Source organism: Mastigoproctus giganteus, chromosome 6 (assembly GCF_048544385.1).
Source record: "Mastigoproctus giganteus isolate SK-2022 chromosome 6, ASM4854438v1, whole genome shotgun sequence".
NCBI lineage: Eukaryota > Metazoa > Arthropoda > Arachnida > Uropygi > Thelyphonidae > Mastigoproctus > Mastigoproctus giganteus.
In genome coordinates, this window is record NC_143580.1 from 72,713,198 (window position 1) to 72,730,960 (window position 17,763).

The following is a 17,763-nucleotide window of genomic DNA, read 5'->3' on the forward strand; positions in this document are numbered from 1 at the left end:
AGTAGGTCATGGTGTATTGTCAATGATATATAGGAATTTTTCTAGCAGGGATAAGGAGGTGATTATTCCCTTGTATAAGGCAATGGTCAGGCCACACCTAGAGTACTGTATACAGGCCTGGAGGCCTCATTTCAAGAAGGATGTAGAGCTGCTGGAACGAGTACAGAGAAGGGCAACAAGATTGGTGAATGGGACAAAGGGGTGCTCTTACAAAGAAAGGCTTAAGTTTTGCGAATTACAGTGTCTGGAAACTAGGCACCAGCGAGGTGATCTGATAGAGGTGTACAAAGCCTTGAATGGTTTGAGCATGCTCAATGCTGATGGGATTCTTCCTCTTGCTGAGAATAATCACCTGAGAGGACATAAATTCAAATTGAGGAAAGACAGATGTAGGATAGATGTGCGGAAATTTGCCTTTAGCCAGCGGGTGGTTGGTAGGTGGAACAGACTTCCATCCCTTGTCGTGGAAGTTGATAGCCTAAATAAGTTTAAGGCTCAGCTGGACAGGTATTTCGAACGAACTGAGGGGTGAAGTGGAAGTGGTTATTTTTATTTATTTATGTTACTTTTTTTTTTTTTTCTTTTTTTTTTTTGGCTGATGCTGCATAAGCTTGCTTTCTTGCATCAAATGCCTCTACTAATGCTAATGCTAATAAATAAATGAAGCAGTTGCTAGCAGCACAGCAAACCATGGGAGCAAATAGTAAATTAAACCCATACATAATAAAATAAAAAAGGGGAGGGAAATAAAGATAAAGAGTATTGTACAAGGAACGCTCCAAAATAATTTAGGAAAGGCCAAAATATACATTGCCAATTCAATGAAACTTAGCAGTGCCTAGACGAAAGCACCAAGTCCAAATTATGTGGGAAGTATCACTGATATGGAAACAAAAACTAAACTACAATACATGTCCAACTGAAAATAAGACTAACCATTACGTCCCATTTCAACGGAGGGCCACAAGGTCAATAATGGTCAGGAATCACTGTATTTCGAACATTAGGCAAATCCACACATTATCAAACTGAAAATGTGATGGATTTGAATAATGGTGACCCTTATACAGTGAAAAATTTTAATATGGTGGTGTGGTGTTGCCATGTGAGTGCTAGGATCTGTTCTAATATAATTTTCAAGTCAATAAACATACATAGACCAATAATAAGTTCTGAGGAGTGGAATCTAAAACAAATATCCTATAAGTTCAAATTTAATAACAAAACATAAGACTTCCCCAACCAGGACCTCTACTAATGGGGGACAGGTAGTCATGCACCCAGGTTTCCGAGTCAAAACTTTCATATCCTTTTCTCCAAAAAACCTTTAAGCTGTTCTAAATCTCTAAATTTTCAAATTCTCAAACTATTAGTGAAATAAGAGGGGAGGGAATTTTTCTTCTATCTTCCTCCTCTTCTTTTTGCCTACTTAAACTCCCTCCCCTGCACTTTTGAAATATTGCAATGGAACATGCCAGGCTATACGTGTCATCTACCTTTAGGCAGGTCTTTCAATACTATTTCTCTCTATTCTAATTACATCTTACCTGGATGCAGTTATTCCTGAAATATTCTCAGGTAAGAGAATTTCTGACTTAAAATTTCTAAAATATCTATAATATTTCATATTATCCTATATATATTCTATTTTTATTTGATTTAAATTAAAAATGAGGACACAGATCCTCTACAAAAGAAAATCACAATAAGTTAGCATCTGCCCAATTTTAAGAATATTAGTGGGTCTCAATTACATAAGTTGTCAGTCCAATGTGTCTTGCTTGTGTGTGAGTGACTAACCCACAAATTCCAGTAAAGTTAAAACCTTCCATTATGATTTACAGCCCACTATTTCTCTGTATAGCTGTTTGGTATGCTCATTACAGTCAATCAGGCTTATAACACACACTCCTACTCTCAATTTTGCTTTCCCAGTGCTTATATCACACCAAATTGACACAACATTGCTCGTCACCCATGTCAACTAGATGCACTGCCTTAGATTTAATTTGCTTTTTAAGAGCATAACACCCCACCTCTACTGTCTTGTCAGTCCTTCTTGTATACATTGTACTCCCCATATTCAAATTTAACATCACTTATATCTGAGTGACACCATGTTTCCCCTATTCCTATGTTATGTTTGTATTTGATGACTTAATCAGTACTTCAAATTCATCTACAATGCTCCTAGCATTAGTGTACATGCATATACATTTGCATTTCAATCTTGCCCTACAGTTATTTGTTCTTACTCTTAGTTACCATAACACAGCACATGTATTTATTTGTTCCATGATGACTGATGACCCACATCATGGCCTGAAGTTCCGGACACCTTGCTTTCCAGGCGCATGTATAATCAATTTGAGAAAATTGGTGAGAGGAGATACACTGGATAGGATGTTATTCCTGAATAACATCCTATCCAATGTATCTCCTGAATTCTATCTCCTTATTCCTGAATAACATCCTATCCAATGTAAAAAAAAAAAAAAAAAAAAAAAAAAAAGTAAATTTTAAAAAGTGGCATTTACTAGTTAACTTCCGTTAGAGAAAATAGGGAGGGATTAAGAAAAAAATCCAAAGCTTAAAAATTTGACGCTGTCATCAGCTGCTTACTCTAAAGACGCACTAAATTTCGATTCTACAATATGTTATCCAACGAAATCACAACGAAACACAAATACTTTAGCTAATGCACATATTTTGGTGTTGAACAACACAATATTCTGCATATTTCAGACATACGCATGACTAATAGCAGTACAACACGCTTATATAAGTATGAAAACAACTATACCATTGCTGTACGCGTTTTTGTTTCTTTTTTTTTTAATTCTTCTTCTTTTAACCGTATTCTTATCTGCTTAAATATTGTCCTTCATTCCTTTACAACCTGACATTTAATGAAATACTTCACTGCAGTTTAACCAACGACTGTTATACAAACACACCAAAAATAACTTCGCACGTTGTCCACATTTTCAATATTTAGCATGGAAAGTTGTTGTAGAGGGAGGTAGTACCCGCTACGGTTGTTACCGAGAGTACGAATTTCTATAGGCTTTCATAACAATGGCGGTCGAATTGAAAGAATAATTTTGGTTTTTACATTTGTTCTATCATGTCGTATCGTTATGTGAGTGACTTCACGTGAATTTTATAGTATAATTTGAATATATTCATATTAATGGAGGAAGGCAGGTAATACCTCAATTAGTCTTAATTTGCGATTAACAGAATATAACGCTGGATATATTCCAGTGCGATTTAATATAGATACCTTGTTTTACGTTGCCACATCAGGGGAAAATGTCATTCATAAAGAAACATATTTTCACTTCATATATTTTGTTCTTGGAGTGTGCTTTTTTTTACACATTTTATATTTTGTAAACACTAAAATTTTAAATTAATGTTTTGTTGCTTGTGACGAATTAAATTGTGGAATAATGAATGTAGAAATAAATTGGAGGGTTCGAAACAGTAATTTGAGCAAATTCATTGAATTTTTATTTTTTTTACGTTATTCAGTTATCTAATTCACATGAAAAGATACTTACCCAAATTGAAATATAAAAATTAATCACCCAATTAAGTTATTTTTTTTTTGGCATGATATGCATCTTTAAAGTATTTGAGTGAATCATTTACTAAATTCTCCACTTTTAATATAGCTGGCCTTTTTAAAATGTAATTGACAGCTGATATTCTCACAATTCAGCGTATTAACATTACCAAGGGTAAATCCAAGAAAGCAAGCTTATACCGCACCAGCCAAAAAAAAAAAAAAAAAGACACCCCTAATTTCACCTATACATTTCTTCCAATAATTTGTCAAGTTCTTTGTTTTAATCAGCCCTGCCTAAATGATATAAACCTTAGCACTCTTCTTATATTAAACTCAGACTCCATGAGAAAATGTTATTCATAAAAAAGTTTTGCCTTATATAGTGTTGAATTGTGGATTTGGGACCCTACCAGGCTGTTTGGGTGGCCATAGCATCTTCTTCCAGTGCTAACTTTTTGTTTTAGTGTGCAATTCAAACAAAAAATGTCAATTTTGTTTGACTAAGCAACTAACCAAGCTGCATGTGTAGAACTTTCAGGTCTCCACATACCATCCATTCATACTTGTTATTACCAAACCTTTCAAAGCAATTGAAAATTTTGATATTTCTTTCAGGTGAACAGAACCATATTGGTTACTGTTGTAAAGGAGATTACCTTTTATGTTTATCTTAGTGTAGTTGATAAACAGTCCCCAGTTTTTGGAAGTTCCTAATCTACATGAGTGGTCCTGGAGACTACTTAGGGGGTTTAGGGGAGACCACAATGGGGGCTTAGAGGGGAACAGGTATCCTGTGTATTATCACACACTCAGCCTAAAACACTGATGGATCCAATATCTCTCTATTACAGAAGATTTAGGAGAAGTCCAGTTGGCCTGCCTCCCTAAAATCCACTCATGCACACCTTCTCGATGGTAAGCCCTGTTACGTCACTTGGTGGCAACGAATGTGTAGAGTGGTTCTCTTCAAGACGCCTGGTCAGCGTGAAGAGGAAAAGACCAAACCCTCCAGCAATGAGAGCGCAACAATACAAATGGCCCTCAGTCCCCAGCAGCTTTCACTCTCCCTCTTACGGCAGCAAGAGGATCAGAGTGGAAGCAGAGGGTGCTAAGAATCTCTGGGTATGACCAGGCTGCCATGCACGGAAATTGAACTTGGCCTGTTATAACGTACGATCACTCATCGGTGAAGACAGGATATTAGAGCTGGAAAAGGAATTAGAAAATGTGAATTGGAATATCATCGGTTTGGCTGAAACAAGAAGAAGAAATGAATCACTTATAAGTTTATCAAGTGGAAATCTGCTGTACACCAATGGAAACAGTGAAAGGAGTGAAGGTGGAGTTGGGTTTCTGATCCATAAAGATTTTAAAAACAACATTTTGGAATTCAAAAGTACATCACCAAGGGTGTCAAGACTAATACTCAAGATTTCTAAGAGGTACAAGCTAAAGATTATAATGATTTATGCACCAACATTGAGCCATGATGATGAAGAGGTTGAAGAAATGTACACTGAAATTGAGAGTCTTCTAGATGAGCAGAAAACCCACTATACTATTATTATGGGGGACTTCAATGCTAAGGTTGGAAAAAGGCAAAACAGCGCAGAAAGAGGAACTATAGGTAATTTTGGAATTGGTGAAAGAAATAAAAGAGGTGAAAGACTTGTGGAATTTGCAGAATCTCAAGGACTGTCAGTAATGAACACTTTTTTCAAGAAAAGGGTGAACAGAAAGTGGACATGGAAGAGTCCAAATGGATTAACAACTAATGAAATCGACTTCATCCTCACTAACAGAAGATATATTGTGAATGATGTTACCGTCCTGAATAAGGTAAATGTTGGAAGTGATCACAGAATGGTAAGATGTACACTTGATATAGATGTAGGAAAGGAAAGGAAAAAACTGACTCGAGTAAATAATACAAAGGTCTTTGAAATAACAGAGGAGGAGAAAAAGCAGTATGTACTGGAACTTAAGAACAAGTTTGAGCTTCTGCAGACTGCTCAGGACCAAGATATCGACGAGGAATATTACAACTTTTTGAAAGTGATAAAGCCCAAGAAACCTATAGGGAAAAAGAAATCCAAAGAAGAAAAAATTAGTCAAGAAACACTTGTCATGATGAACCGAAGACGACAAATGAAAAGCAAGAAAAACACTGATAGGGAGAAAATTGAGTATACTGAGTTATGCAAAGCCATTAGAAAGAGACTCAGAGAGGACATAAGAAGATTTAACACAAGAAAAGTAGAACAAGCATTAAGGGAAAACAAAGGATTTAAATCAGCAGCCATGAGCAGTAATACAGAAAGACAAATGATACTGAAACTGAAGAATAGCGATGGTGTACTTATAAACAGCAGAGAAGGCATAATTCATATAGCAGAAGGCTACTATAGAGAATTATACAAGGAGCGAGGGAATGATACCAGCAGTGGGGAACATGGATTGCAAAGTAGCAACACATACAACATACCCGATATTCTTCCTGATGAGGTAGAACATGCACTGAAGAAAATGAAGAATCGGAAAGCCCCGGGGGAAGATGAAGTTACTGTAGAGTTGTTAAAATTGGGAGGAAGAGACATAACACAAAAACTGGCAAGGCTCTTAACAAAATGCATTAGAAAAGGTGTGATGCCTGAGCAGTGGAATAATGCAATCATAGTTTTGCTGCATAAGAAAGGAGATAAATCAGAAATTGGAAATTATAGATTTCCAATTCCATCCAGATTTCCGATAGCCAAACATCTGGCCAATACTGCTCTACGGTGTAGAAACCTGGACTCTAACATCAGCCACTACAAAAAGCTCCAGGCCTTCGAAATGTGGCTCTACCGAAGAATGCTGAAAATCCTGTGGACAGCCAAGATAACCAACGTACAGGTCCTGCAGGACCTGTACGTTGGTTATCTTGGCTGTCCACGGGATTTTCAGTGTACCATGCACACGGAACGGGACCTGCTCAAAACCATCATCAGCAGGAAATGCAAATACCTAGGTCACATCGCTAGGAACCAACAAAAATATAACCTACTACCACTCATCCTGGAGGGAAAGATCGAAGGCAAGAAACACCCAGGCAAACCGAAAATGGCATGGCTAGATAACATCAACACGAAGTCGCAAACGCCATTCAGCAGCATTAAAGAAGAAGAAGCTTGTTATCCCATATCTACAAGTTGTTCACAAGGGTCATTACTAACAGATTAGAAAGAATACTTGATGAGAATCAACCGAAAGAGCAAGCTGGCTTTAGGACAGGATTCTCAACTACGGATCACCTTCACGTAATATCACAGCTAATGGAGAAAGCAAATGAATATAAAACACCATTATGCCTGGCATTTGTGGATTATGAAAAGGCATTTGACTCCATACAGCATAAGGCAATGTTTCGGGCACTGGAAAGACAAGGCATAGATACTCCATATATTATGATTTTGAAGAAAATATATGAGAGTGCTACATCCTTTATTAGACTAGACAAAGACAGTAGCAAATTTAAAATCGAGAAAGGAGTTCGACAAGGAGACACAATATCTCCAAAGTTGTTTACTGCTGCCCTTGAGGAAGCTTTCAGAAGATTAGACTGGTCGCAGAAAGGAGTCAATGTGAATGGAGAGTACCTAAACCATTTACGATTTGCAGATGACATTGTGGTCATAAGCCACGATCCCAAAGAATTAGAGGAAAATCTTAATCAGTTATGCACAGCAAGTAAGGATTTTGGACTAAAGATGAATATGGCTAAAACAAAAGTAATGATGAATAAGTATGCCACGGAAAGGGAAATAATGATTGAAGGAGCAGTAATTGAAAAGGTGGAGTCATATACTTATCTGGGACAAGTTATTAGCTGTAATAATGATGAATGGCTGGAAGTCAAGAGAAGAATAAATTTTGGATGGATAGCATTCAGGAAATATAGTCACATACTGAAGAGCAACATCCCAGTTTGTCTGAAATGTAAAATAATGAACCAATGTATACTCCCCACCATGACGTGGAAGTGAAACTTGGGCACTCACCAAAAGAATGGAAGAGAAGCTGAGAAGTACACAGCGAAGCATGGAACGGATTATATTGGGAATCAGACTGTTAGATAAGAAGAGAAACACATGGATTAGGCAGCAAACTCAAGTAAAGGACATTCTTATCAAAACTAAAGTGGTCTTGGGCAGGAGACATAGCTCGAAGACATGATGACAGATGGACTAAGAAAATAACAGAATGGTACCCAAGAGGAGCTAGAAGAAAACCTGGAAGACAAAGGCGGAGATGGATAGATGAAATTCATGAGTTTTTGAGTAGTAAATGGATGGCCAGTGCTCAAAACAGAAGGAACTGGAAAGTTGCTGGAGAGGCCTTCATCCTGCAGTGGATTGAAAATGGCTGATGATGATGATGATGATGGTCCTAAAAATGGCTGATGATGGAGAAATTATGTTCTTGGCTTGGAGCCTTCATATTAGGGATGCACTGATAAGCAAATTGGCTGATTACCGATTAATTGGCCTTAGTTTATTGGCCGATTATAGACTTTCACATATGGTTCATTAGTTTATATGATTAATGCACTCATAATACAGCAGACTCTCGATTTACTGGGATCGGATTAACCCGGACAGTTCAAGATTAAATAAAAAAAATCAACCAGAAATCATAAAATTCAAGTATAAACAGATGTTTTGCAAATCAACAAGACGCGCCGTTAAAAGTTGTCATTGGCGATAATGTACCTATTATCTTGCAACCCACCGCTGTCTTCACATCTGCCGCTCAAAAAAAAAAAAGAGAGAAATGTTTAGTTTGTTTTAGTGCGTCGTGTTGATTCTTGTGTTCAGTTGCACTGCAAAAAGACAAGTTTTGTTTCGTTATTTATGTAAGGGATGTCGAAAGTTTGTTTATAGTAAATATTTTTGTTTAGAAAATGTGAAAATGATGGATGAACACAAGAGTTGCGCTTTCAGTTTAACAAAAACTTGAAATTATTCAAAAGTTTGAAAATGGTGCATCCGTTAAATCTTTAAAGAACCATTATAATGTTGGTGACCAAACCGTATACGACATCATAAAAAATAAAAGGAAGCTATTAGATTTAAAATGGACATCGTAAAAAAAAAGGGAAGCATTGTACTGGACACGCGAGTAGTGCATGGTAGGTTTTTTTTCGTTTTTTATCTATCGCCATACTTTTTACGTAGGTTGCTAAACATTTTTTGATACAGTATGTCCCCGACTTACACAACTTTGGACTTTTTTTCCACATTTTTTTTTTTTTTTTTTTTTTTTATGATTGTAAAATTTAAAACAAAAAAATAATAATAAGCAATCAGTAAATACGATCACGGTACACACAAATTGCACAAATGAAATACAGTGTAACAAGCAAAAAAATAGGAAAGAAGAGAAGATTCTTAAAATTTTTTTTTTTTTTTTTATATGACTGAAGATTTCAGTGAAGGGGACACACATTTCACCATAATAGCGAAAAAACCCAGCTATAATTCCAGCTATCTATCATCGCAAATGCAATAAGATCGAGTTTAATACCTGTTTATAATTAATTAGATGCACTAACAGAAAACACCAATAAATTGGAAAGTGGAAATTGTTTTTTATGGTAGTGATCTCCAGAAATATGCTTTAGTAAAATGTGAGTTCGCGTGGAATGATAATAATGAGTTTTTGCCTTAACCCTGTGAAATTTACAGAAAATTTCATTTTGATCATTATCATGGTGCCAACTAAGAGAATAAGTGACAGTGGTACTAGTAAATCTACCAACAAAAGGAAAGTGATCGATTTGGATCAGAAAATTAAAATAAATAAGGATGTATGAAAATATCAAACATTAACAAGTTATGCGCCGAATTCAGATTTGTCAATAATAATATAGTAGCAATATCTTATTAGTCATTCCTGAGTTATGTAAAAGTCCACTTACGTAAGTAGTCCTGGAATGTATCCTTTACGTATGTCGGGGACTTGAGTATTTTTGGATTAACCTGGATATCGATTATCCGTGATTTTTATGTTTTTTATCATCTGTCCTGGAAAATCAAGAGTCTACTGTATGTGCTTATTGTGACTCAGTTTTTTTCTAGATTCTTCATGATATAGGTAAAATCAAGGTAGAGATATACCAGGAGTGACACTTCTGATGAAATCAGGAACAAAATCTGAAGCAAGGTAGCAGTACATCATTTCAATAAATTTCTAGTTTAAAATTTATTTTTAAACTAGAAACTTTAAACTTTATTTTAAACAGAGTGCAATGATGCAATTAGCATCAGTGCACTCTGCGACTAAAATGGTATTCGAGATAGGAAGGGACAGACGGTCTCTCTGAGGCACATAAAGTACACTAAAATACATTGTTTTTTATATTTTTGATTATTTTATTCCTATGGCAATTATTAATTCATATTAAAATCAATCTTCCCTGTACAATTTTTACGAGATAATAAATCTGTGTCCCTTTTTTAATCAATTGTGCAATCGTGAGAATGCCGTTGAAGAGGCTCTTACTAGGAAGCACATTTTTCACTTCCCTCGCTGTAATATGATCTGTAAGGTGCAAATTAAATTTTGCGTTACGATAGAGGACTTCATTCGCTACAAAAAAGTCCATAACAGCATATATCTCTGAGTTATACTTTCGAAGATATTAATTCAGGCAGTTCACTGTTTTCATGTCGTGCGTCTAATTATATCATCTAAAAACTAACATTTCTAAAGTTATAATCTAAATCTAATGAATTTTTTCAGATCTTTAATAAGAAAAAGATTAATTTCTTTTATAAATAATCGTAAATCACCGTAATGGCACCAAGTATTGTGTAGAAGTTTTTTAAGGTAAATCCAAAAGATGCAACTCTCTGCATATGCAGTTTATGTGATGCTAGCATATCAAGGGGAGGAAATACAGCTAAAACTTTTACAACATCTAATATTATGAATCATCTTAGGAAGTTCAATCCTAAAGAAATAGCAAAGGAAACAGAATCAAATAAATTGAAAAGGACTTGTACAGAAGCTGGGTGTTCAAGAACAAGGAACAGCACCTATGAGCCTCCTAGTAAAGTACAACCTACTTTGGAAGCTGTATTAGCAAAGAAAAAGTTATGGGATATTAATGATCATAGAGCCAAAGAGATTCACTACACAATTGTAGAAATGATAGCTGTTGATCTGCAACCCAATTCTTTGGTATTGGACATTGGATTTCAAAAATTATTAGAGATCTCTCCCAATTACTACATCCCAAGCAAAAAGTATTTTACTGAAAATATTAGGCTAGATATATACACTGAGTGCTCACTGAATTATGACCACCTACCTAATACTTCATAGGTCCTCCTTTTGCCCTCAGTACAGCAGCTATCCAACATGGCACTGATTCAACAAGATGTCGGAAGCGTTCGGGAGGTATGATCAACCAAGCTGTGTGTGATGCGGTCAGCAATGCAGGTATGGAGGTGATTGGTGTATCCAGGTTGGTGTATGCCTTTCCATAGTGTCCCATAATATATACATACTAATATGCAGATAACAATTTTGTGCATTAAAAGAAGCTTTAAAAATAAGAATGAAGAGAAGATTCTGAAAATTTATGTTTTTTTTATGATTGGAGATTTCATGGAAGGGAAACACATTTCACCATAATAAAGTAAAAACCCACAGAATTCCAGCTATCAGTATTATCGCAAATGCAATAAGATCAAGTTTATTACCCATTTATAAATAGATTGCACTAACAGAAAAGCCCAATAAACCAGAAACTTCAAATTGTTTTTATTGTTTTATGGCAGTGACCTCCAGAAATGTGTTCCTCTGCTCACGCTGTTCTGCCTCATTGAATTTCTGTTTGAACTGAAAAATGTGAGCTCCTGAAAACACGTCGGCCTACAATGTCTTGTGAATATAGCGTGTCTCCAACCAATATAACTATGGTAAATGGGAAATATAGCGCACATTTGACATTTTTTGAGCTTCGTGAAATTGTTTGTATTGCTGCGTAGGTTGCCACTTTCAGCTTGGTGCCGAGTTTTGTGTTCACCTTATATTATTCGCAGATGAAATCATGCATGAGCCAATGCAAAACTTGCATTGTTCCCTAATATATCAGTCGCGTTGAAGCAAATTTTCGTTGCCAAAATAGGCATTATAGCAGAACTGGCTGTACATTTTAACCACAGATATTTAGTATTAGTATTAGTAACGGCCGCATGGTGCAAGAAAGCCTATGGCTTATGCTGCACCAGCCAAAAAAAAATCCGAACAAAACAATGATAAAAACAAAAAATAAATAAATAAATAAATAACTAAATAATAATAATTAATAAATAAAAAAAATAATAATAAAATAAAAAATAAATAAAAAGGAAATTAAACCTATCATCCTATGCGCTTCCCTTACCCGAAAGTGGACAGCTAGTACAAACAATTCCCCTTTTTTGAGTGACAGGTCACTGGCTTTCAAATAATTTTGAACAACATAGGGCTGTCTTAAGCATTGCTCCTTTTAGTGGCTGTTACAATCAACTGTTACACAACTGTTACAATCACTCAACATTTAAACAGAACTCTTGAGGGTTATAAGCTGACAAACAATAATATCTTCCCGGTATTGCAAGACTGGAGCAAATATGGTAGCTGGTGTTAATAACTGTGGTTTAGAGTCGCAATCATGCCTTATACATACACTACAACTTTCAATAAATGAATCCGTATTTGTCCAGCAGACAGTGAAGAATATCATTACAACTAGTAGAAATATTGTATAACATTAACCATTCTGCTTTAGCAGTTAATAAGTTGGCAGAATTACAGGATAAATTAGATTTTAAAAAAAACATACATTAATTCAAGATGTATCTGCATGTTGGAATTCAGCTTATTACATGCTGGGAAGAAATCTAGAGCAACATACGCTGTGGATAACAACAATATTAAATTCATACTAGTGGAGTCTTGTTGAGAAAATAGTTCAACTTTTAAAGCCATTTGAATAAATTATTAAGGAATCAAGTAAGAGAGAATCCACCATTTCAATGATCATCTCAACATTTCAAACTGTTAATTTGTTTTTATCAAAGGCTATACAACATATAACTTCAGCAGAATTTGCAAAAAAAATTGAAGAGCTTAGATCTTCAATTAACAAAAAATTTTCTACTTATTTGGAAAACAAATCTTTGTGTCTACCTTCTTTCATAGATTCAAGATGAGATTTCAGAAAAGTGATATGGAAGCCAAAATAAAGGAATGGGTATTTAGAAGCTGTGGGCAAAATGAAGCATAAAGGAGAATTCAGAGAAGATATTTCATGTTCATCCATTTCTGGAGAGGATCAAGAATCCTCAAGTGACAATTCACTCACTTTTTCAAAATTGTTTGATGAGTTAGCTTCTGTTGAGATGGAGAAGAATGAAGAATCAGCAATATCAAAAGGAAAAGAACAAGCATTAATCATACTTGCTCCAGAAATGCATCATTATTTGAATTTACCATTACTACCAAAAGCTGATGGCCATTTCTTGTGGTGGAAAAATTTACAAGAAACCTTTCCTCTTTTGAGTAAATTAGCTTTAAAATATTCAATTGCAACAACTTCTTCAATCGACAGTGAAAGAATATTCAGTACAGGTGGAAATATATATACCTGCAAGAAATAGGTTATGCCTTGAAAATGGAGAAACTCTTATGTTCTTACATTATAATTTAAGAGTAATGGAATTTGATTATATTCATTAAAACTGTTTTAAGTTATTTACTTTTTTAAATATTCCAAGATGTTTTTCTTAATTGTAGTACAATAGTTCGAAAGCTAAACGTTTGTCTATCAAAATTATTTAATTTTTTGTGTTTTTGTGTTGAAGAAGCTGGTTTAACAAAGTTATTTCATTTTTGTGTTTTTTATTAATGAAACTATGCATTTCTCAAAATTACTATTTCATTTTTTGTGTTTCTTTAGCATTAGCATTAGTAGAGGCATATGATGCAAGAAAGCAAGTTTATGCAGCATCAGCCAAAAAAAAAAACCCACTTCCACTTCACCCCTCCGTTCGTTCGAAATACCTGTCCAGCTCAGCCTTAAATTTATTTAGGCTATCAACTTCCACGACAAGGGATGGAAGTCTGTTCCACCAACCAACTACCCGCTGGCTAAAGGCAAATTTCCGCACGTCTATCCTACATCTGTCTTTCCTCAATTTGAATTTATGCCCTCTCAGGTGATTATTCTGAGCAAGAGTAAGAATCCCATCAGCATTGAGCATGCTCAAACCATTCAAGGCTATATACACCTCTATCAGATCACCTCGCTGGTGCCTAGTCTCCAGACACTGTAATTTGCAAAATTTAAGCCTTTCTTCGTAAGAGTACCCCTTTGTTCCATTCACTAATCTTGTTGCCCTTCTCTGTACTCCAGGATTCCAGCAGCTCTACATCCTTCTGAAAATGAGGCCTCCAGACCTGTATACAGTACTCAAGGTGTGGCTTGACCATTGCTTTATACAAGGGAATAATCACCTCCTTATCCCTGCTAGAAAAATTCCTGTATATCACTGACAAGACACCATGAGCTACTCTTTCAGCCCGTCTGCACTGCTCAGAGAACTTCATATCTGCCTGCACAATTACCCCCAGGTCCTTTTCATTCTCTACCACTGTCAGTGCAGTACCACAGAGTTGATACGTTGCTCTGGGGTTGCTGTTTCCCATATGTAGTACTTTACATTTGTCAATGTTAAACTTCATTTGCCACCTCTCAGCCCATCTGCTCAACCTTTCCAGATCATTTTGCAGCAGCATAGTGTCAGTAGTGTCCTTGACAACCCTGCCAACTTTGTATCATCTGCAAACTTGGACATTAAGCTTGATATACCATCATCAATATCATTTATAAATACTGAAAACAATAATGGACCCAACACTGAACCCTGAGAGACTCCACTAATAACATTAGTCCACAATGAGCAGTATCCGTTGATTACCACTCTGTCTTCTCCACCCTCAACCACCCCTTTATCCATAGCAGCAATTTGCCTCCAGTGCCACACTGCTCCAATTTGTGCAGCAGTCTTCCATGTGCAACAGTATCAAAAGCCTTTTTGAGGTCCAAGTATATAATATCAAAGTTATTCCCTGCATCCAGTTCTTTTGTGACTGCATCATAGTATCCAATCAAATTGGTCAGGCAAGACTTCCCCTTAACAAAACCATGCTGTGTCCAAGCCATAACTGAAGTCTTGTCTAGATGATCCTGCAGTGCTTCTTTAACCAGTGCCTCCATTAATTTTCAAGAACATAAGTTAAACTCACAGGTCTATAATAAACTCTAAAAGGAAGGGAATGAATCTGATTAGTCCACTTGACATCAATGGTTCGACTGTTGATGATCCTGCTCAGATAGCAAACAAACTGAATGAGTATTTTGCATCTACATTCACACGTGAGGAATTATTAAGGTTTGAAAATGGCAGAAGGTTATCAAAATTGTAGCAAGATACTTAATGATTTTGTAATAACTGAGAGCAAAGTGGAAGAGAAATTGTTGAAGTTAAACGTAAGAAAAGCACCTGGGGTGGATGGGATCTATCCAGTTATATTAAAGGAGGGGGCAAAGCAACTAAGCAAACCCTTAGCCATAATTATGAGAGCATCCTTGGACTCGGGAGGTTCCCACGGACTGGAGATGTGCAAATGTATCTGCAATTCACAAAGGAGGATCGCAGGGTGACACGAGTAATTACAGACCAGTTAGTTTTACTTCTGTTCCGGGTAAAATAATGGAGTAGCTGGTTAAAGATGCATTGCAGGATCATCTAGACAAGACTGTAGCAATAATTCAGACACAGCATGGGTTTGTTAAGGGAAAGTCATGTATGACAAATTTGATAGGATATTATGATGTGGTTACAAAGGAACTGGATGCAAAAAATAATTTTGATATCATATATTTGGATTTCAGGAAAGCTTTTGACACTGTTCCGCATGGAAGACTATTGTACAAATTGGAGCAGAATGGTATTAAGGGTAAGTTGCTACAATGGATAAAAGGATGGTTAAATGCGAGAAGACAGAGGGTGGTAATCAATGGGTGCTGCTCTTCTTGGACTAATGTTATTAGTGGTGTCCCACAGGGTTCGGTCTTAGGTCCACTGTTGTTTTATATATTTATCAATGATATTGATGAAGGTATATCAGGCTTAATGTCGAAGTTTGCAGATGATACAAAGGTTGGCAGGGTTGTTAATGACAGTAATGGCAGTGTGCTACTGCAACAGGATCTAGATAATTTGGGCAGATGGGCTAAGAAGTGGCAACTGAAGTTTATCCTTGACAAATGCAAAGTACTACATATGGGTAGAAGTAACCACAGAGAAACGTACCAACTGTGTGGTACTACACTTAAGGTGGTAGAAAATGAAAAAGACCTGGGAGTAATTGTGCAGGCAGATATGAAGTTTTCTGAGCAATGCAGACAGGCTGCCAGGGCAGGTCATGGGGTTTTGTCAATGATATATAGGAATTTTGCTAGCAGGGAAAAGGAGGTGATTATCCCTCTGTATAAGGTAATGGTCAGGCCACGCCTTGAGTACTGCGTACAGGTCTGGAGACCTCATTTTAGGAAGGATGTAGATTTACTTGAGCGTGTACAGAGAAGGGCAACAAGATTAGTGAGGGGAATGAAGGGATCCTCTTACCAAGAGAGGGGCTTAAGTTCTGCAAATTGCAGTGGCTGGAGACTAGGCACCTGCGCAGTGATCTGATTGAGGTATATAAGGCCTTGAATGGGTTGAGCACTCTGAATTCTGATGGGATCCTTCCACTTGTTCAGATTACGAACCTAAGGGAGCATAAATTCAAATTAAGAAAAGACAGATGTAGAATAGATGTGCGGAAATTTGCCTTTAGACAGCGGGTGGTTAATTGCTGGAACAAACTTCCATCTGTCGTTGTGGAAGTTGATAGGTTGAATAAATTTATGGAGGAACTGGACAGGCATTTGGAGAGAATGCTGTGTTTTTTTTTTTTTTTTTTTTTTTGTTGTTGGCTGATGCTGCATAAGCTCATACATATGCTTTCTTGCATCACATGCTACTACTGCTACTTGTGTAGGCCTTTGATCCTCTTTTGTGAATTGGGGTCACATTTGCACATCTCCAGTCTGTGGGTACTTCCCCTGAGTCCAAGGAAGTTCTCATAATTATGGCTAAGGGTTTGCTTACTTCCTTTGCTGCCTCCTTTAATATAACTGGATAGATCCCATCCACCCCAGGTGCCTTTCTTGTTGAAATTGTTGAAGAAATCTTCAACAATTTCTCCTCCACTTTACTCTCAGTTATTACAAGATTCTCTAGCTTACTGCCAGAGTTGAATACACCTCTGGCATTCCCCTCGCTGAATAACTCCTCATGTTTGAATGTCGATGCAAAATATTCATTTAGTTTGTTAGCTACCCGAGCAGGATCATCAACAGTTGACCCATCGATATCAAGTGGACCAATCTGATTCATCCCCTTCCTTCTAGAGTTTACATAAGTAAAGAACTCTTTGCTGTTTTTCTTTGCATCCCTTGCCAAGGATTTCTCGTAATCTGCCTTTGCCTGCCTAACCTCCTTTGTCACTTTGTTACAGATCAACTTGTATCTATCATATGCTTCTGTGTCACGCGTTAATTTATATGTATCCCATGCATTTTTCTTCTCTGTCATATGTCTCATTAGTTCATCTGACATACATTTAGGCCAAAATCTTGAACAGTATTTCTTAGTTGGTATGAAAAGCCTAGTAGCTTCCAAGATTAATTCTTTGAATGCTTCCCATTTTGAATTTGCTGTTGGTAACATCATCAGTTGGTCCCACCATAAATAGAATTTAAATACTGTCTCAGACCATCATTGTCACCTTTACGAAAGCAATAACCCTTCCCTTTACCCCTGATGGGAGTTGCCTCTTTGAGTAAGTCCCACTTCAGCACACTGTGATCACTGCCACCTAGTGGTTCCTTTATCTGCAGATTCTTAACGCATGAAGAATCACTGCTGATAATCACTACTGAAGAATCACTTCTTATTATACTCATCAGAGTCATTAGGCCTATAGCACAGTCCTACTCTCAATTTTGATCTCCCAATGCTTATGTCACACCAAACTGACTTTACACT

The 17,763-nt window shown here is 36.5% G+C and overlaps 2 protein-coding genes across 5 annotated transcripts in view; one reads left to right on the forward strand and one right to left on the reverse strand.

The window, feature by feature from the left end:
• Nucleotides 1-2,984, reverse strand: part of Gnf1 (germ line transcription factor 1) — a 397,251-nt gene extending 394,267 nt beyond the window's left edge. For all 4 annotated transcript variants that reach the window (XM_090376044.1, XM_090376043.1, XM_090376042.1 and 1 more), the window contains exon 1: nt 2,804-2,984. In XM_090376044.1, coding sequence (XP_090232170.1) covers nt 2,804-2,806 — 3 coding nt within the window. In that variant the 5' untranslated portion in view covers nt 2,807-2,984. The remainder of the gene's footprint in view (nt 1-2,803) is intronic.
• Nucleotides 2,985-3,118: 134 nt separating this feature from the next.
• The window catches only part of Pask (PAS domain containing serine/threonine kinase), a 413,885-nt gene continuing 399,240 nt past the window's right edge, over nt 3,119-17,763 (forward strand). The window contains exon 1 of the mRNA XM_090376045.1: nt 3,119-3,207. Within this exon, the coding sequence (XP_090232171.1) occupies nt 3,194-3,207 (14 nt within the window). The 5' untranslated portion in view covers nt 3,119-3,193. The remainder of the gene's footprint in view (nt 3,208-17,763) is intronic.